The sequence below is a fragment of the Dermochelys coriacea genome, chromosome 16 (genome assembly GCF_009764565.3).
Source record: "Dermochelys coriacea isolate rDerCor1 chromosome 16, rDerCor1.pri.v4, whole genome shotgun sequence".
NCBI lineage: Eukaryota > Metazoa > Chordata > Testudines > Dermochelyidae > Dermochelys > Dermochelys coriacea.
In genome coordinates this window covers 5,227,953-5,247,848 of record NC_050083.1, presented here as the reverse complement: position 1 = coordinate 5,247,848, position 19,896 = coordinate 5,227,953, and the positions used below count along the sequence as shown (strand labels likewise).

The 19,896-nt window shown below is 51.4% G+C and overlaps 1 protein-coding gene across 1 annotated transcript in view; it reads right to left on the bottom strand.

Moving 5' to 3' along the window:
- The window catches only part of NPDC1 (neural proliferation, differentiation and control 1), a 136,227-nt gene that overhangs the window by 43,753 nt on the left and 72,578 nt on the right, over positions 1-19,896 (bottom strand). The window contains exon 2 of the mRNA XM_038375002.2: positions 11,374-11,517. Within this exon, the coding sequence (XP_038230930.1) occupies positions 11,374-11,517 (144 nt within the window). The remainder of the gene's footprint in view (positions 1-11,373; positions 11,518-19,896) is intronic.

The following is a 19,896-nucleotide window of genomic DNA, read 5'->3' as shown; positions in this document are numbered from 1 at the left end:
GGATCAGCTTGGACAATTAAAGGAGCACAGTCAAGTTCACCTTCAGATTCTCACACACATGTACAATGTACCATGTCTGGGTTATTACAGTGAAACACACCTAGCTCTGTCAATTTATACAGCACTTTACTAACACATGGGCTCAGGCAAAGTTTCACTTCACATGAAGTTCTCCCACTTCTTTCCATGAGGCCACGCATATGAGTAGCACTTTGCAGGATCACACCCCAACCACATGTCCCCCTGCCCACAAACAGCTTTGCAAACACTGCTAGGGGAGGTTTGAATCCCCAGCAGGGAATTGTCGTCATTGGAAATCCGACAAAAACAGTCACAAACACGTTCCCATTACTCCTAGTTGTGGTCATTTCCTTTTAACACACAAACCTAAAAGCCAACATCATTTAGTAATTTTCATTTATAAATCTCAAAGTGTTTTACAGAGCAAGATCGATACCATTCTTCCCATTCAGAAAATGGGGAAACTGAGGCACAGCGTGGGGTGAGGTGACTCCTGAAAGCCACAGAGAAACTCAATGGCAGAGCTGGGGAAAGACCCAAAGTCTCTTGACTCCCAAGCTCTCCCAGCCCCACGGCTGGGGCTGGGGGAGAGGCATCTCTCCCGTCCCCGCCGCAGCCCCACGGCTGGGGCCGGGAGAGAGGCGTCTCTCCCCCCTGTAGCCCTGCATGTCCCAAGCTCCTCCAAACTCCCATCATTGCCCCCATCTCACCCCACCGCCTCCACCCACTCTACACATCCTTCACGCTCACCTGTGCGCGCACCTGTGTGGCCGTGCAGGTGCACACCTTAGAGGGAGCACAGATGCTCAGGCCAGGCCATCTTGTTAATTCTTCCCACCCCAGAAAGCGAGAACCCTGCAAGACGCCCATCACCATGTGCACTCAGAAGCTTGTGCCGCACCCCGTCAATTATACCAAGGAAAAGCACCTGAGATTCAACATTTCAAGGTGCTGGGGGAGTAAAAATAAATAAAACATGGCAGCTACCACACACGCAAAAAGGCAATTCAGAGTTTTCAGAGACATGCCCCCTTGCTCCTACTCAAACCCCAGCTCTTCGGGGAATGGGAACCCACCAACACAACACACCCAGGGACAAACTCAATGGTGATGCAGCTCTTCATCTTTGCTGGGCCTGCCTGCTCCATTGCTATGGAGGAGGAAGGTTGTTGGAGTATAAATCCAGATGCTGTGCGGACAGTGGGTAGGGGGTTAAGGGTGCCAACATCCCTTTGCATTGCTAGGAGGCCGATGAGCAAAGGAGCCAGAGAGCTGTTACCCCAGTGCAGACCTACTTGCTACAGAGACCACCACTTTCCCGGCTTGTCTCGGTGCAGTTCTAAACCTGCCCGTTAATGAGAATGCTATTAAGGCCTGGTGGGGAGCTCTGGTGCTGCAGCATGAACCACCCCTCCCCCCCAGCACCCTTTTCTCCTTTGAAACAGATACAAAACTTGCTCCTTTCCCAGAATCCCCTTTTTCAACTCAAGGAGGGAGCACATTTCAAAGCTCCATGTGGGCTTTCGGGTCATCTCCTAAAGGCTCCCGGGACTATGTCCTGGGCCTGCCGTCTCCCCTACATTGCGGGTTGGGCTAGAACCCAGCACGTGGCACAGCAAACTCACACCCCATCTCCTGCACGCCGCCCCCCAGCTCTCATCCCCTCTCACAACCACCCTTGGGGCAGCTCTGCCGCCAAACGACAAAGTGTCTGGGGAGAACTTAGCCCTTTCCCAAGGCCCGCAGAGCCTTCTGCGCACCAAGAAGCAGGACTGGGAAAAGGGCATAACTCATGCGACCCACATGCTTTGGGGTTGGTGGTTAACCAGCAAAACCTGAGCCATCTTGGCGCACTAGGCCGTTAAACCCGTGTCTACAAGAGACAATCTACTGGATGGTACAAAGAACAGAATTCTCACTTGATGCATTTCCCCCACAGTCGGGAATACTAACCCCAAAGGGAAAAAACCTCTTCACTCCAGAACATTTCCCGTGGGATAGGCGAGGGCTAAAAGGCTGGAAAATTTCCTCCTGACCCAAGCAAAGGAATAACCTCTGGCCCGAACCATGAAGATTACCGATTCCGCATTGCTCTTTTGGCCGGTCTGTGACTATCATTCTTCAAGCAAGCATCTCAGTGCCTCCCTAACCTTGGCCACCCCCTCCCCCCTGCAGCGCAGCACAGTACAGCAGGGACCAGCACATGTTAATTATATGGAGCAGAAGAAAAACTGTAGGTTTGTAATTTGTTGCTGTTTAATTCCATTGAGCATTGCCTATTGGTCTTCTAACAAGCGAGAACAGACAGCTCAGCTGCCTTAGACCACAAGTAGTTTCCTATGCGGAGATGGCCCCGTCTCTGCACGTGGCAGTCCAGGCGTGAGACCGAATGCCAGCAGACCAGAGGAGGCAGTAAAAGCCTTTTGCAATCGATTAAACCCACAGCAATGAGGAGGATTCCAGACAACAACAGCAGCTTAATTCCTTCATGCCCGTCACAGATCACGGCAGCTACCGGTTTGCCACAAAGGACTCTGAAATATTTTTGCAAGGGCTTGGAGGTGGCCTTGTTGCACTGGCCCTCTCTCACAGTACTTTCCCCGGGTGCAGCGTTCTTAGGCAGAGTGTAGCCAGGCAGCATCCAGCCCCTGGCGCTGCATAGACGAGGGGCTAGAGAGATGAGCCAAAAGCCCTTTGGAGTGGGAGTGCAGGGCATGGATCGCAAACTATGGGCTTTGATGAGTGGCAGCTTTTCACTTACACATGGGCCGCTGCTTACACCTTTCTTCCCTTCCCGTCATAAAGCGGAAGGAGAATCCAGTTTCCCTGCCACCAGCACGACAGCCTGCAGTATTTATCTCCCCCAGCACGGGGCAGCCCAGGAGGAGTGAAGTCTGGATGCTCACCCATCGCCCCACTTCCTATGTTGTCTCCCGCAATGGCCAGGACTCCAGCTCTCCCAGGGCTGCCCTGCACACTCGCCCTCACCCTTAGGTGGGAGCAGCGTGCAGGGGATTCTGGCAGGCAGTGGAGGGTTGGAACATTAAATGCCCTTGACCCATCAGACACTGGTGTTTTCTCCTGGTTCCCTCTGTTCCCAACAGCCAGTGATCTGAGCGCAACTAGAATTGCCATCAAAACCACCAGCGCCCGGGGCTCAGCTGATCTGGCAGCTTTGTAGTGACAGCCATATGTCCCAGGAGGGTTAGGCAATTTCGAGCGGTGGTGGTGGGAACATGCCTGGGACGCCGAATGATGTCGCCCAGGGCCTGGAACCTCGTTTCCGGCAGGTTTGCCCTGGCCTAGGTCGAGTCCAGCACTGCCCCTATAAACGAACAGGGGACAGAGTGGACTTCCCCATGCTCAGGGGAAGGCCCAGTGCGTCAAATGTTGCCATGATGAATTCGACTTGCGCCTCCACTATAGCCCTGGAGCGGCCCTTGATCAGCCAGTCGTCTAGGTACGGGAACGGACACCTGCTCAGGAACATGGCCACGACTGCCATGCATTTGATCAGAACTCAAGGTGCCGCTGACAGACCGAATGGGAGGACTGTGAACTGGCAATGGCTGCTGCTTACCACAAACCTGAGGCATTTTCTGTTTGACGGAGTTATTGCTATGTGGAAGTATAGGGCGGCATACCAGTCCCCGGGATCCAATGAGGGGATGATGGAGGCCAACGAGACCATGCAAAACTTCAGTTTCTTCATGAACTTGTTGTGTTCGCGCAGGTCTAGGATGGGCCTTAGCCCGCCTTTGGCTTTCAGTATTAGGAAATACCAGGAATAAAAGCCCCTGCCCCGGTAGTCCTGAGGAACTTCTTCTACTGCTCCTAGTGGGAGGAGTGAGTGCACCTCCTGTATGAGGAGTTGCTTGTGAAAGGGGTCCCTGAAGGAGGACAGGAAAGGGGGGTGGAAGGGCAGGAAGGCCGAGAATTGGGGTGAATATCCCCTTTCTACCATGTGGAGCATCCAACGGTCCAATGTAACGTGGGCCCACACAGGGTAGAAAGGGGATAGACAGGATGAAAAAGTAAGATGGGGAGGATCCTATCTGAGCTGGTGCGTCACCCCCAAGCTCACCTTCCAAAGGCCTGCTTCTGGACTGAGGAAGCTTTAGACTGGCCAGGCCCTGGCCAGAGGAAGGATAAGGTCTCTTTCTCAAGTTCCTGTTCCTCCTATGTGATCCTTCCTGTCTGCCCCAAGGCTGATAATTCCTAAGAGAGGGAGATGCTGCCATTATTTCATGGGAGGTAGAGGGCATGCAGATCAGCAAAGCGCAAGTGAACCAGGCTCGAACATACACAGAAGTGATGGCAACTCAGCACCAAGCTCCAATACTGCTGAGCAGGGTGGTGCTATAAAGTTCTAGGGTCAGTCCTTGGATAGCAAGAGTATAAATGTCAGGAGCAGTCAGTGTATCCTGGAAACATACAAACGCTGCTCACGCACCTGCACACAGGTACAACAGTAGCTTATACATATTATTAGTCTTCTATAAATGGGCAGCTTTTATTGGCATACCTGCTCTTGAATATCCTACCTGCATCCACTGAATGCCATTCTTCTCCTGGCGGCTGGCCATCTGTACAGATGCAGCCATGGTAGAATGCCAGGTCTTTGCTGGGTTTAAAGCAGTTAGAATGGAGAACTGTACCACACAGACAAGTAGTTATGACAGTCTATTCCCAACCCTCCTGTACACAGGGTTCCAGTTATAGTCGTTGCAAATCCTCAGGCCAGCCTTTTCCCCAGAGCGTGGGGTGCACCCCCACCCCGGCAGGTGTAGAATGCATGTGCATTAAGATGTACAGGCCTTTAAAGACCATTTTGGGGCGTGAGAGGGTTCATTTTCCTGGTAGTGGGGATGGGACTGAGTTCTCAGAAGCTTGGGAAACCATATCAGCTACACCATCAGGGGCTCGTTCACCTGCACATCTACCAATGTGATATATGCCACCATGTGCCAACAATGTCCCTCTGCCATGAACATTGGCCAAACCGGACAGTCTCTATGCAAAAGAATAAATGGACACAAATCAGACATCAGGAATTGTAACATTCAAAAACCAGTAGAACACTTCAACCTCCCTGGACACGCAATAACAGACTTAAAAGTGGCAATTCTTCAACAAAAAAACTTCAAAAACAGACTTCAACAAGAAACTGCAAAACTGGAATTAATTTGCAAACTGGACACCATCAAATTAGGCCTGAATAAAGTCTGGAAGTGGCTGGGTCACTACAAAAGGTAATTTTCTCTCTGTTGATACTCACACCTTCTTGTCAGCTGTTGGGAATAGGCCACACATCCACCCTGTTTGAATTGGCCTCGTTAGCACTGACCCCCCACTTGGTAAGGCAACTCCCATCTTTTCATGTGCTTACTGTATTTTTCACTCCATGCATCTGATGAAGTGGATTTTAGCCCATGAAAGCTTATGCCCAAATAAATTTGTCAGTCTCTAAGGTGCCACAAGGACTCCTTGTTGTTTTTACTGCTTCATGGGAATCCATTTATGCATTACTCTAATTGGCCACTAGGGGTCACTGTGTCACCATTACAAGCCAGCCCTAGGTGTGTTCTCTGGTTGTTACTAGGCCCATTGCAGACCCACAGTCTGTACAAATTTCAGAGTAGCAGCTGTGTTAGTCTGTATTCGCAAAAAGAAAAGGAGTACTTGTGGCACCTTAGAGACTAACAAATTTATTAGAGCATAAGCTTTCGTGAGCTACAGCTCACTTCATCAGATGCATTTGGTCCGATGCATCGAGCTGTAGCTCACGAAAGCTTATGCTCTAATAAATTTGTTAGTCTCTAAGGTGCCACAAGTACTCCTTTTCAGTCTGTACAAAGGGGCTGTTCAGACACAAGAGCGAAAGCACAAGTCGGACGGGGGCGGGGTCTTTGCGCTGTGGCTCATCTCAACAGCCAGGCTTTTACACTTAGCACTAACTGAGCCGGCCCAGCTCACATGGAGCAGCTCGGTCGGGCTCGGGCTTGGACTGTGGGGACGCACGCTGGGAAAGGCTCGGGCATGAGCTGCTCACTCACATCTCCTTTCACACATGTGGGAAGTTTCTTTAGCAGTGAAAGCTAGTAGGTTCCTTTCCTCTGCACCGAAGGAGACTTCCCATAAGATACCTTTACAGAGCAGAGCTGAACACCCCAGCTCTGACCAGGGCCAGCTCAAAGAAGACCCATCCACCTCCGCAGGGCTCACCCAACAGTCCTGCCCTCAGGGTCTCTTCTCCTCCCCCACCTCCTGATATAGCTGCTGAAAAACTCAACCCTTTCAGAAACAATTTATTCTGATCTAAAGACACACAGCGTTCCCGAGAGCGTCTCCAACTCGGATCAACCTGGAGAGAAAAATCAAAAATCTCCCGGCCTGAAAAGCTCTCCTGGTTTTGCTAGCCAGCTTTCAGGCATGGGGTTCCAATCAAAACATAAAGCCTAACAGATTGTGTGCAAAGAGAGATTTACCTTCACTGACCAGCTGTAAAGCCAATTCGCCTGGTTCTGACCCCAAGAACACCTGTGCTGCCCCATTGGCTACAAGAGCATCGGCCATACCTAGCTTGGTTGATTCTCACTGTAAGCAAGCCTGGCCTGCAGATATCCCAGGCATTAAGGGGCAGGTCACTACCCCATGTCATGGTAGGCAACGCAGAGCTTAGGGGAATCCATCCAGAGCACACCTAGACTAGCACATTCAGTTACCAGCTGCCAAGACTGCCAGCGTCCATTGGACAACACACCCCGACACCTTTCCAATGGATAATTCTGCAGCATGTGGAGAATTAAGAATAGTGGGGCCACAGAAACTAAACTGGATTTGTTACCTGATTCCAGCCCAGCCCAGGGCGCGAAGCACTTGTATTAGTCAACGCCCTATTTTGCCCAACTCAAACCTCCAACCTGTAAGTAAGGGAGGCCGTAGATCCCCTCCCCCTTCAGCAAACAGTGATGCACACTGGCTGGTCACACTTCCATCCACTCCTCTTCCCGACACCATTAACCTCCCTCACACCAGATCTTTGCTTGAAGGCTTGGCGACACATCACCAGCTGCTCATTTGCCATTACTCTCCATTGCTCACCTTCCCGCAGTTCCTTCTCTGTGAGCTCAGCAGTGCCCCAAGTCCACCAGGGCCCGCCATCTAATTACAGAACTGACGTCAATGCTCCTCTCTGGGTCCATGACACTGACAGTAAACACAGGCTGGCTGCACTGCATTAATGGGCACTGGAGGCATTAGATAAGAGCCCAATAACAATTAGCCAGGATAACATGCCGGGCTGTTTTTAAGCGGCACAGACAGGATGCTGGGCAAAGATGAAGAGCTCAGGGTCCTCGGTCGTCAGGATGCGATGCCATCACTCGGCTTCCCAGAAGGGTCAACAATCAGCGTGCAAAATGAATCAGAGAGGGATGAGAAAGCAAAGCAGGGAGACGGGTCCAAGACCCTTGGGAGACAACCACTGCCAGAGCTGGGGAACGGCACTGGCCTATGGGTGAGAACATTCAAGGAGGCAGAAAATGGAGATGGATGACAGCATGAACCAGTGACTATGTCATGGTCAGGGGTGCTAGAACAAGGTGGGCCAGGGGGCCATGGCCCCATCACTTTTTATCGTCCGTAAAGGCGAGCGACGGGGGAAGAGGCAGAGAGGAGCGAGTGGAGGGCGGGGTCTTGGCAGGAAGAGGTGGCACAGGGTGGGGCCTTGGGGAGGAGGGAAGGGGCAGGAGCAGGACCTCAGGGGGAGGGGTATCAGGGGCGGGGCTATGGTTTGGGCACCGGTGGCCCCCCATTTTTATGCAGCTTCGGCCACTCCTGGTCCTGGTGTGCCTACCTACATTGCTCAGGGCTGTGAAAAATGTCATGCCCTGTGCAAGGTAGTAAACCCAGCCAAGCCCCCACTGTAGATGCGGGTAGGCTGGCGGAAGAATTCTTCTCGAGAGGTGGATTTAGTACAGTGGTGGAGAAACCCCTTCCGTTGCTGTAGCAATCGTCTACACTCAAGGGATTAAAATCGGGAGGCTTTAGGGCGTAGAAGTGCAGTGTTTGCAGAGGCTAAGTAGCCACAGCTTGAAATCGTCCAAAGGAAACCACTCCAGAAGCCTCCTCTTGGGGAAGTGTTAAGGCAAAAGAACAGGCACCAGGTGACATCTCCAGAAATCGATTTTTAAAAGATCATGTCACCTATCACTAAGCTTTAAAAACCAATCAAATACAAAACGGAACGAGGCAGCGGTCAAACGCCCATCCCATAACAATCAGACTGAGTTCTGTAAGGGATAGGCCCCATTTCCACACAGGAAACCCGCCTAAGGATCATGCAGGCTGAGAGCTTGTGCAGAGCAACTGGGCAAGAGTAAAGCAAATGTACCTCTTGCAGCTTTGCTGATGGCTGCAGGGATCGGCAAAGCAGCCTCAGTCAGGGGAGAGGGAGAAAATACCCCACTCCCAATATTCCCTGCCCAAACCTTAAGCTCTGGCAGCACAGAGATCACCACAAAGAGCAGCTTGGTGTGCATACAACAGCTGCGAGGCAACACCTGCCTGCCACTGGAGCTAAGGAGGGCCTCATGCACAATACATAAGTGACGGCTGATAAAGGAACCCTACAAAGGAGAACACCCCTCCGGCACCGTTCTTACCGTCATCAATAGGAGTTCGCACCACCAGTCTCTTACCCACCACCTGGTACAGGAAATTGTGCCTTCAGGGCTCTAAAGCAGCGGTACTGAGTTCTCCCAGCTGGCTGGATACGTTGTTCAAAGCTGGGAGTGGGAGGGGGGGTGTGCGCGCGCGCAACCCATGGTGCTCAGGGCTCAACCACTGTGATCATCTACTGTGACCTTCTGAGTAACACAGGCCAGAGAACTGCTCCTAAATCATTCCTATTGCAGATCTGTTAGAAAAAACATCCAATTTTGATTTAAATTCGCAGTTATGGCGCATCCACCATGATGCTTGGTGAACTGTTTCCATGGTTAACTACCCCCACTGTTAAAAAATTATGCCTTATTTCAAGTCTGAATTTGTTTAGATTAATTTTTTGTCTAGATTCCAGCCATTGGATTGTGTTGTTAGATAGAAGAGCTCACTATTAAATATTTGTTCCCCAGGTAGGTACTCATCGATGGTGGTCAAGTCACCCTTGAATCTTTTCTTTGTTAAAGTAAATAGATCGAGCTCCTTGAGTCTATTCCTATCAGGCAGGTTTTCCAATCCTTTAATCATTCTCATTGCTCTTCTCTGACCCCTCTCCAATTTATCAGCTTCCTTCTTCGATTGTAGGCACCAGAGGTGAACAAAGGATTCCAGCAGCAGTCACACCAGTGCCAGATACAGAGATAAAAACCTCTCAGCTCCTACTCAAAATCCCCCTTTTAATGCATCCAAGAATGGCATTAATCCTTCTGGCCACAGCGTCGCCCTGGGAGCTCATGTTCAGCTGATTATCCACTATGGCCCCCAGAAGAAAGGCTCATAATTGGCCTATGAGAGAAAGGTCCTTACCTTCTCTCCTGCTGCTCTGTGTGATGACCTCTGGGGCTCCTTGGAGGCCCTTCAAGTTCTAGTCATTGGCCACAGGGAAGAGGATTCCTAGGGGCATAATGTCGTTCCTGTTTCACAGCTGGGGAGTCATGCAGAGGGTGAGTGAGTGGCACATGGTCACACAATGAGCCAGTGGCAAAGTCAAGCATCAGACACCCAGTCTCTTGCTCCAACCCCTAAACCGGAATCCTGCCCCCTCTTCACATGAGCAGACCTTCCTAACTCCCTTAGATACCTCCTGAAGAGGGCACCCCCTAACCTGCCCAGGCCTTAGATACCCCCTAACCTCCTCCAGGCTCATTAGCAGTTTAAATAGTTTGTGTTTGGCACAAGGTTTATGCTCTTACAGGAGCAAAGCAAGATGGTTCACTGACACGCAGCAACCTTGCTGCCCACGAAGTTTGCCAGGGCACATCACCAGCATCTCAGTCCTCCTGGTAGCCCACTAGCCGCAGGCATTTTAGACCTCTTAGCTCCACAAGGATATGGAAAGCAGGCTGCTTGCAGTGACCCAAGGGAAACGCTCATGGTATGTCTACACTGCGGTCGGGGCGTGATTGCAGACCAGCCACGCTAGCTGGAGCCTTGCTACTTTGGGCATGGAGCAGGGACGCTTCGGCAGCACAGGCTGTACAAACCCACTGGGAACCCTGGGTTGTTACTGCTCCAGTGCCTGAACTCGCCAGATCAGAGCTAGCTCAGTTTGCCTCCATGAGCTGCGATCGCTCCCCTGACTGCAGTGTGGACGTACCCACAGTCTGACTCCATCCCCCAACCCCCCATGAGGTGGCAGAATGCTCCGGGGGACAGAGCGGAGAGTGACCGACTAACGTCTCATTACAAACAGAAGATGAAAAGGAAAGATCCACCATCTGTTAGTAAGTGTCAGACCAATGGCACCGTGACGCTCTGCTGGGGTCAAACAAAGGGACATCAATAGCATGCACAAGCCTCATGGACTTAAGTTATATTTGTGCAAACGTCCCCCTGGAGACGCGATCAGAGAGGTGCAGTTTGGCAACTAGTGAGTGTAATGCGCCAGCTCCCAACACACTATTCTTCTCCAACAGCTCAGAAATGCCTTGGCTTATAGCTGCTTGCCGGGAATTCAACACTCAGCCAGTTTCTATTCATCTGCAGAGGAAGATACCAACATTAACAGTGTGGCTCTATGGTTATATACACTCCACATCACCTGAAAGCTCCTGACAAAATGCAACATAGTCAACAGCTCTAGCAAGAGTGACCAGTCTCTGTGATGCTGAGGGCTAATTTCCACTGCCACCAATACATTCCCATTACTGATGCGTCTAGTTATGATTGGCAGACTACCTCCGTTCACAGCTACCGCACCCAGATCAAGGACAAACAGGGCCTTGCCATTTACCGGACATCTGTTCTGTCTCGGCATCCAGCGAAGCACTGAACTAGGTTTCTGTGCTAAGTAACGTAATGCAGCAAAACAGGTGGCGATTCAGAGCTGAGTTGCACAGCCCCTGATGTTTCAGAGGGGTTATCTGCACTTTGTAATTGAGAGCAGAATTTAGCCAGCTGTCTACCATGTGTTGGAGCACTAATGCAGCAGGGGAGAGATCCTACTTCATTGCCAATGCCTGCAGGGTATGTACCCTCTGCAATACACTTTAATTTACAGTTCAGCCCATAAAAATCCCTGCTTTCAAGAATTTGGAGAACTTTACGGTCAGGGGCGAGAGCGGAGTACAGACTAAGGGGTTTACATGGAGTCGGCAGGAAGGCCCATTGCTGTGCACACACACATACCAGTGGAGGACCACTTCCTCTGGACACATCTTCCGTGTTCATCTTCCACAAACTGCGGGAGGCAGGGGCCACAGGCATGGGAACCAGGGGGGCAGAACTCCCTTCTTTTCAGTGTGCAGTCCAAGCTCCGTGGACAGGACTCCTCTAGGAAAAGGAAAAGAGAAGAGATCCAAGTGAGAATCAGTTTCACAAGGTGCACCATGGATGGGGTAAAACGGCTGTGTCCATTCTTAGCCTGTGGAACAACAATATGGAGATGTTACTGTCATTGCTAGAAATGAGAAACAGAATCCTAGCTATGGCCGGACTGTAAGTATCTGCCTGTGCAAAACACATCCGAGTCATTGGGGCAGAATAGCTAGCCACAAGTTCAGCCAGTGCTATGACAGAGATGGGGAGGGAGAGCAGCTTGGCTGGTGCTGCCAAGCCCTAATCCACCCTTGTTGGCCAAAGTAGAACAATGTTCTGGCATAATCCAGAGAGGAACAGCATTAAGGCTTTTACTCAGCCAAAATGGACCAGTGAAACATCTGGCAGTTTTGTGGGTAAAACACAGGACAGGGATCAGGAGATCTGGGTTCTGCAAGACCTGTGGTCAGGGCCAGGTCACCAAGGCCTCTCCATGCCTCATTTTCCCCATGGGCACTATGGGGATAATGACAGAGAGGTTGCGAGGCTAAGCTCAGAGGCTACACTGATGTGTGCTATAGAAGAGCACACACAATAGGACGGGGCGGGCAAACTTTTTGGCTTGAAGATTGCATCGGGTTTCCGAAGTTGTACAGAGGGCCAGTTAGGGCAGACTGAGCCTCCCCAGACAGCCAGGCGTGGCCCGGCCCCCGCCTCCTATCCGACCCCCCTGCTGGATCCCCACGACTCCTGTCCCATCCAACCCCCCCCCGCTGCTTCCTGTCCCGACTGCCCCCTGCCGCCCCATCCAACCCCTTTCCTCCTTCCTGACTGCCCCCCTGACCTCTGCCCCCATTCAACCACCCTGTTCCCCACTCTCTGACCAGCCCGACCACTATCCACACCCCTACCCCCTGACCACCTTCCCCGAATTCCCCTGCCCTCTATCCAAGCCCCCCTGCTCCCTGCCTCATTACCGCGCTGCCTGGAACACTGGTGGCTGGCGGTGCTACAGCTGCGCCGCCCAGAGTACAAGGACAGGCAGCCGTGGCTCTGCAGCCCCACCGCCCAGAGCATTGCGCAGGTGACACAGTGAGCTGAGGCTGCAGGGGAGGGGCCGGGAGCTACCCTCCCAGGCCAGGAGCTCAGGGCCCAGGCTGGAGGGTCCCATGGGCCGGATGTGGCCTGTGGGTCGTAGTTTGCCCACCTCTGCAATAGGGACTCCATCCTATTTTGCAGCTCTGCATTTCAGTTAGACTAGCATTCACCCATAAGCCCAGCATTGCTTACAGAGGCCAGCTTAACGTTTACAAAATGACTTGGTGAGCGGCTAACTTACATTGCAAGTTTCCGTAGCTGAGCTCCGGACCCATCTTGAGCAGAGCTTTCTGCTGTAGCTTACCACTTATTAGCCACTGTAGCAAAGAGCTTAGTCGATCTGTGCAGCCTTATGATCCGCTCAGGGCAGTTTAATGGCGAACAAGACGACTAGCCTAGGGCACCTTGCCCCCGCTTCTCACCCTGAGCTCTGGCACAGTTCGCCCCGGTGCAGACAGACTCACCAAGGCCACCAGACCAGCTGTTTCTTGTAAATTACATCACGACTTGAACCAGCCCAGAGATCGCAGTAAAAGCCTCCTGCCCGGATGGTTTTTCCTCCCTAATCTAATAGTGCTGAAGTCCTCTGAGTTAATGCGACTTCCCTGCCCGCTTCAGGCCATATGTGACGTCAGACTTTAACAGTGTGGCACACTGGTTTGCCCCATCATTGAGCTCTCTGTAACCGCGCCAGAAACCCTCTCTGAAGGAGTCTGCTCAGGAAAACTGCACCCACCTATTTTACCTTCTCACGACAGCCAGCACCTCAGCTAAGTCTCTCTCCTGGGTGAGGTTAGTCACATGTAGCGGCCAGGTTCGGGGAATAGACTGTTGGTTTTGTGGCTCCTGGATACATCCAGTACCATCCTGGGGAATTAAAGCAGGCAACCAGCAGGGGGTGCTCTCACCATCCCAGCCCAGAAGGGTAGCAGAGCGCTGCTTACCCAAGCCATCCTGAGGAGGGAGCGGAGTTCCTCCTCCCCGGCTCCCACCTTCCCTGGCCCACCTCCATTTCCCTCTTGAGCCCATATAAGCTGCCCGCCTGCTGGCGCACCAGGGAACTCCTGCCAGCTACCCCACCCTGTGCCTGGCAGTGCCCCCTGCTTACATCCAGGAGGGCACCCACGCAGCAAGGGCAGGACTCAGCGGATGGTGACAGGATCACTACATATTACAGTCGTCGGGCTGGTGAAAGCGAGGGTCACACGCCAGTTGTGCTCACGGAGCGTGCTGCAGATGTCGTTAAAGATCAATATTAAGCCAACGTAGGGGCTGCGTGCCTAGGTAATTAATAACGCCCTGTGTTATTGGCCTAAGATAAAGTTGCAAGACTCGCATGGCAGCAGACTGTGGCTTGGGCTTAAATAAAAGCCACGCACAATGTATATTCCTCTGTCAGCTGGAGCAATGTCTGCTTTTATTGAGCATCATAAAAAAAAACAAACCCAACACTACGATGTGACTAACCATCAACTCGCCCTACACATTCCCGGCTGCTAATCAAACAACCAGAGCTCAGAAATCACAGTGCTGCTACAGCTAAGAGCTAGCCAGCACCACCAAGGTCAACTTGGACCTGCTTTCCTGGGGCGAGGCTGGGGTGGGCCTTTGGGCTCAAAGTCACAGCAGGGGCATTTTTATTGCCATTGCTTCTGCAACGAGCATAAAGGAAAAGCAACATCCCCAAAAAGTGAATTAAAAAAAAGAAAAGAGAAACTGGCCTTTTTGTGCCATGACACATAGCTACCCTCTCAGCCAATCAGCATCAAGGATTGATGAAATGTAAGTACTCCCTATTGTGTCAGCTAAGAAGAACGTTTCTCCTGGCGTTCCAGTCTTACAAGCAGGTTTCACAATGACATGGAGAATGAGAAGATGCATTAAGGAAAGAAGGGGGAAAATTTTGAAAAAAAAGAAAGAGGGTTTAAATTCTCCTGCTTCAGCCATAAGCCCACCACTAACTGCTGAGGAGAGGGTGAAATTTGACCTGTGGGCAGGTTAGTCTATAAAATCACCCATTACGAGGGTTTCTGCCTCTTCCTCTGAAGCATCTGACCCCTGCCGGAGACAGGACAGTAGGTTAGATGGCCAGGGAGTCGGATTCAGTCTGGCAGTTCCTATTCTCCTAGGTAGAGCAGTTCAACATTTTCGGATGGAACAGTTTTCCCATTGGAAAATGTTGTTTTGAAATTGAAACATTTCATGAGAACATGTTAATTTCACAGAAACTAGACAAATTTCAGAACAATGTGCATCGAAATGGAATCGTTCATTGTGACCTTATTTCACCTGGACTATTATTTTTTTTTAAGTTTAAAATGTAATTGTATTCTATTAATATATATATTTACCATTCTATATAGATTTAATATATTGTACTAGATTAGAAAGCTGAAGTGTCTGAGCCCCCATGGGATGGAAATGCCATTTGCTGACAAGCTCCGCTCAGAGATGCCCACCCGCCTGAACTGGAGCCAAGAGCACAGGGATGAACCCCATGGACAGTGTGAAGTGAGGAGTAGGGCTGCCGCAGAGATGCTCCTGTCACCAACCTGCTTTTGGATGTCAGGGCCGGGCACACAGTTCAACTGTCCTGCATTATGCAGTCACCACCACCTGGGTGTGGCGTTCTAGCACCAGACCTGGACAGCGGACTCAGGTTGTTTTTATTTCATATAAACACAGACTGTTGCACTGCTTCCTGTCGCACCTCCTGAAGAGCCACTTCTCCCTGCCCCACGGGCACCGACTGATTTCCCATGTAATTTATGGGTGGGACGACGACAGGCCATTCTTCCAGGCTGTGCTTTCCCTGCTCCCTGTGGGGACTAGCGGAGAGACGCCTCCTGGGTGGGGTGGGCGAGGCAGCTGGAACAAAGTACCATCGCACACAGCAGGGACCCTGCCCCGTTAGTGGCAGAGCTGCTCCGGGTGAGCAGGCTGCTGCAACAGGGGGAAATGGAAAGGGAGTGCTCTGGGGCTGTTCAGTGGCACACGGGCATGGAAGGATAAGGCCTTTTCCTGTAGCCACATTGTAAGGTCTGAGGCCTTTGTCTGTGGCCATATTAGGACAGCAGCAGCCATGAGCTAAGAAGCAGAAAGTCACATCCTCAGGTTCCCTCTAAATTACATTAAAACAATGTCATATCGGGCTATTAAGGCGGCTCGATCCTAACAGTACCAGATAACCATCTTAAGATCTGTTTCTTTAAAGAAAACTTTGCTGGCGTTCTGTCTGGCAAGAAATCACTTATCAACAGCTGTGATTGTAAAATCTCTACTTCTATTGTTTTGTCTTTAGGATCCCCATTTCTCTATCGTTTATCTGGTCTGGTCTCTGTCTGGTTCTTTGATTGTTTCTGTTTGTTGCTTAAGTAATTTTTCTAGGTGTAAATCAGTTAAGGTGGTGGGATATAATTGGTTAAAAATGATTTTACAATATGTTAGGATTGGTTAGAAAATTATTTAGTGATTTAGTAAAATGGTTGGTTAAGGCACAGCTAAGCAGGACTCATGTTCTACTACATAAACTGAGGTCCAAAAGGAAGTTCTTGAGAACCAACTCCAGGACACAGCCCCAAGATCAGAACTCCCAGACCTCAACACCCCGCCAACCACACTGTGCAGAAGCTGGAGTCCCCCAGAATACCTGATCCTGACTGGTCATCAAGAAAAATTCATCTGCGTTATTGGGAGTGGTGACCATTGTATGCTTAGCGTGTGCATTCTGTTTTGGTGACTTAATAAATAGAGGTTAAGTAGGATATTACTGTGTAAGGCTCTTTCACTGGTAAAAGATCCTGCAAACCTGCAGAGTGTAAGGTTACACCCTGAGCCCACGGAAGGGTAAGGGTGGGTGCCTAAATTAACAGAGTTATGCCTGAAGCCTGGAGCCTAGGGGTAAGGATGGGTGCACTAGAGTGTATGATTACACTGGAGCCCTAGGAATGGGGTAAGGGTGGTGTCCCTAGAGTGTGTGAGTAATATAAAATTCTGTGTGGGTAACAGGCTCCCCTCTCATGCCCACAGAGTCACTGGCTAGCACTGCAGTCCTCCAGCCCATGGCACATGACAAAGGCTCCCAGAGCGATGGATGGGTCCCAGCATCACCGAGGGAAGCAGGGTGGAGGGATGCGGGTGATGATGCAGCCAGCTCATGGCTGGGGACAGGGGAGGACATGTCCCTGGACTGTCCAAGCTGGGGAAATCAGACCGGCCTGGCTGCTCAGCTGCTGCACAGTGCCTGTCCCTGCTCTCTGGGCTCTCTGTACCAGCTGTGCACCGTGGCATGTCCCTTAGTCACAAACAACACAAAGTCAACAGAACACAGGCTGTGAACAAACAGCAGCTGCTGTCCCGGGGGCTCTTTCCCATCAGAGGTCTGGTTTCAGTTTCTAGCCAGCAGAGGAGGGAGGCAGAGAAAACCCTCTTCACACGCTCCCTCCCCACCAGTGCCCTTGGTGCCAAGCAAGGACAGCCTGAGCCAAGGCCTCTCTGGGGATTGCATTCACTTTATACCAGGTGCCATTCACTCACCTTCCCATCCTGTGCCCCTGCCCAGTGACCGGGATGGGGCCTCCGCTAGGGGTGACTCCAGGTTCCTGGCCTGTGAGGGACACTTCCTAAACTACTTGGGTGGGCTGGGCCATGGAGACTCGTATCCACTGGCAATCAGCCAGTCAGCCGCTCGCTGCACGTGTCAGGGGCTATCGGCACTCCCGTCAGAGCCTCTGGCAACTACTGGCCCGTTGGTCACTACTGGACAAGTGTATGGCAGTCGTGCCTAGCAGCCCCAACCAGACCACAGCCCCACTGTGCTGGTGCTGTACAAACACAGACAGGCAGTGCCCCAAAAAGCTGACAACCTAGTAATTCCATTACAACTCCCTCAGCCAGCCAGTCACCACCACAGGGACGTCCCTCTCCTGCCCCCATTTCATTTCTTCTCTTCTCAACACACCTACCTACAGCATGGAGCACTGCCCCATACGCCGGTACTCAGGCGACTGCTGCTGTGACAGGCGGCAGGGGCTATGGTTGTCTTTTCCCTTGACATTCAACTCTTGTTCTCATGGTCCACAAAGGCCAAAGGGTGTAACTGAGCCAGGGTGCAGAGAGACCCCACCATGCATTCTGCAAGGGGACACAGGGAACGGTCCTAGGGCAAAGTGCCAAAGGACCAGCACTCCTCCCTGAGCTTGGGGGGCATCGTTACAGAGCCCAGACACGGAGCAGCTGTGCTGCCATGAACAGGGCTTGGCCTGGCACTAAGTGGGTCTGGAGCACGGGTCAGACCCCCCACTCCCAATTCCACTGCAATCGCACCCCTATACGCAGAGTCAGAGTCCGTATTTGGGGCAGTGTTGAGGATTCTTTTGGCCCCGGCTGCTTGACGGACTTATTTCATATGAGATTGTGGGCAGAGGGGTCACATGAAGATTTAACCACCAGCCTCCTCTGCTGTGGGAGACATTAAATTCACTGACCCAAGAAGCGGGTTTCCCGTCTCTCCTACTCCTCCCATCCCACAGTGTCTGAGCACCTCACTCTCATGCATTCAGCCTCTCACCCCTCGTGTGCCAGGGCAGGGCTGTTATCCCCATAGTACAGATGGGAAACTGAGGCACAGCGGAACTAAGGAACTTGCCCAAGGCCACCCAGGAAGCCTGTGGCAGAGCAGGGAATTGGATCTCGTCTCTTGAATCCCAGGCTAGTGCCCTAACCAGTAGTACCTTGATATTCTCCCAGATGATGCCACTCCTCACCCTCAGCTATTTAAATGCACTCCTGTAACTTTGCAGCTCAGGGCAGTTTGACAGGCACGAACTGGTGCTGTTTTCCATTTATCCTGCAATTAGATGAGGAGTCTTTGCTTTCAGCATCTGCCCTATCTCCTCCCCTCAGTGCTGGGCCCCTCCATGAGACCTGGAGAGGATCAGACAGTCAGCACCAAAAGCCATCCCAGCGCCTTTCTCCTCCTATGTAGGACGGGCTAGCTCCTATGTGATATACAGAGCCGCACTGGGCACGCTCGTTGGCTTTGCAGATAATCCGCTTGAGCGGCATGCGGTGAACATTCAGCCTGAACTTCCAGGGACATCAGACACAAGGGACATAACCCTTCAGGGCACAAAACGGCGATGAGCTCAGAGACAAACGACCTCCAGGGGCTGGTTGTCCAGGATTTCACTTTTGCGCCTCCCGCTGGAGCACCTGGTGCCAGCTACTGTCAGAGACAGGATATGGGGCTCAAGGGAGCTCGGGTGTGATCCGCCCTGGTAATTCCTAGGTCATTGGATTTGTGGCCCATGAGCAAATCAGGAGCAAAGGGGCAGGGAGTCAAATGAAACCATTAGGGAGAGGATTAGAAAGAAAAACTGAAAAGGTGGCAGAAAGGTGGAGAATGCGCAACCAGTCACACAGGTGGTGTTGGACTGCGAAGCCCCAGTGTGGACATGCTTATTCTGGGGTACGAGAGGCCTTTTTGGTTTTGCTTAAACTCCTCCCTGAACAACATGATCTAAACTGGTACAAGTCCCTTTTAGCCTAGAACAGTGTGTCCACACAAGGCTGAAACCTGGGTAACTAGATCGGTTTAAATTCACATCTCCGATTATACCAAAAAACCCTTTCCTATGTAGGCAAGGTCTAAGTATGGAAAAATACACCTAAGGGCTCGTCTGGACATGCTAGTTACTGTAAACTAAAGCAGGGTATGAAAATCCAAAGAGGATTAAGCTAAATTACACAAAGACCCTCTTAATGTGGACTAGGACTGTTCACACAGGGAGCTATTCCAGGCTCTTTCCCCTTGGAGACCAGCCCTTAGCTACTCAGGTTCTTACCTGTACTTAGATCTTGGGTGGGGTCTTCTATCCCTCAGAGGCCTGGATGAAAATTTTCAGATGCGCCTAAGTCCCATTTCCAAAGTGACAGACACTTAGGTGCCTAATTCCCATTGACAAGGACTTGCCTATACACACAAGGCCTCCTGCTTTAACTATTCTGGTATAGTGAACATGGTACAACCCTCCTATTGTGGACACAGGTATCCTGGGATAAAGGTCCTTTCAATTGGGATAGCTAAACCACCTCCAAGCTGCATCGATAGCCCTTCCAGCCCAGGATACGAGACCAGGCATCAGCCCAGCACCTCCTGGTTTATGCTGGTGCGAAAAAGGGCTTTCAGGAGTTCAGGTGCTGCCAGGAGGCACTAACCCTTCAATCACACTGGGGAAATCCTTTCTCCCCTGGAATGAGCCTCCACAAAGCAGCACCCACCTCCCTGCTAAACTC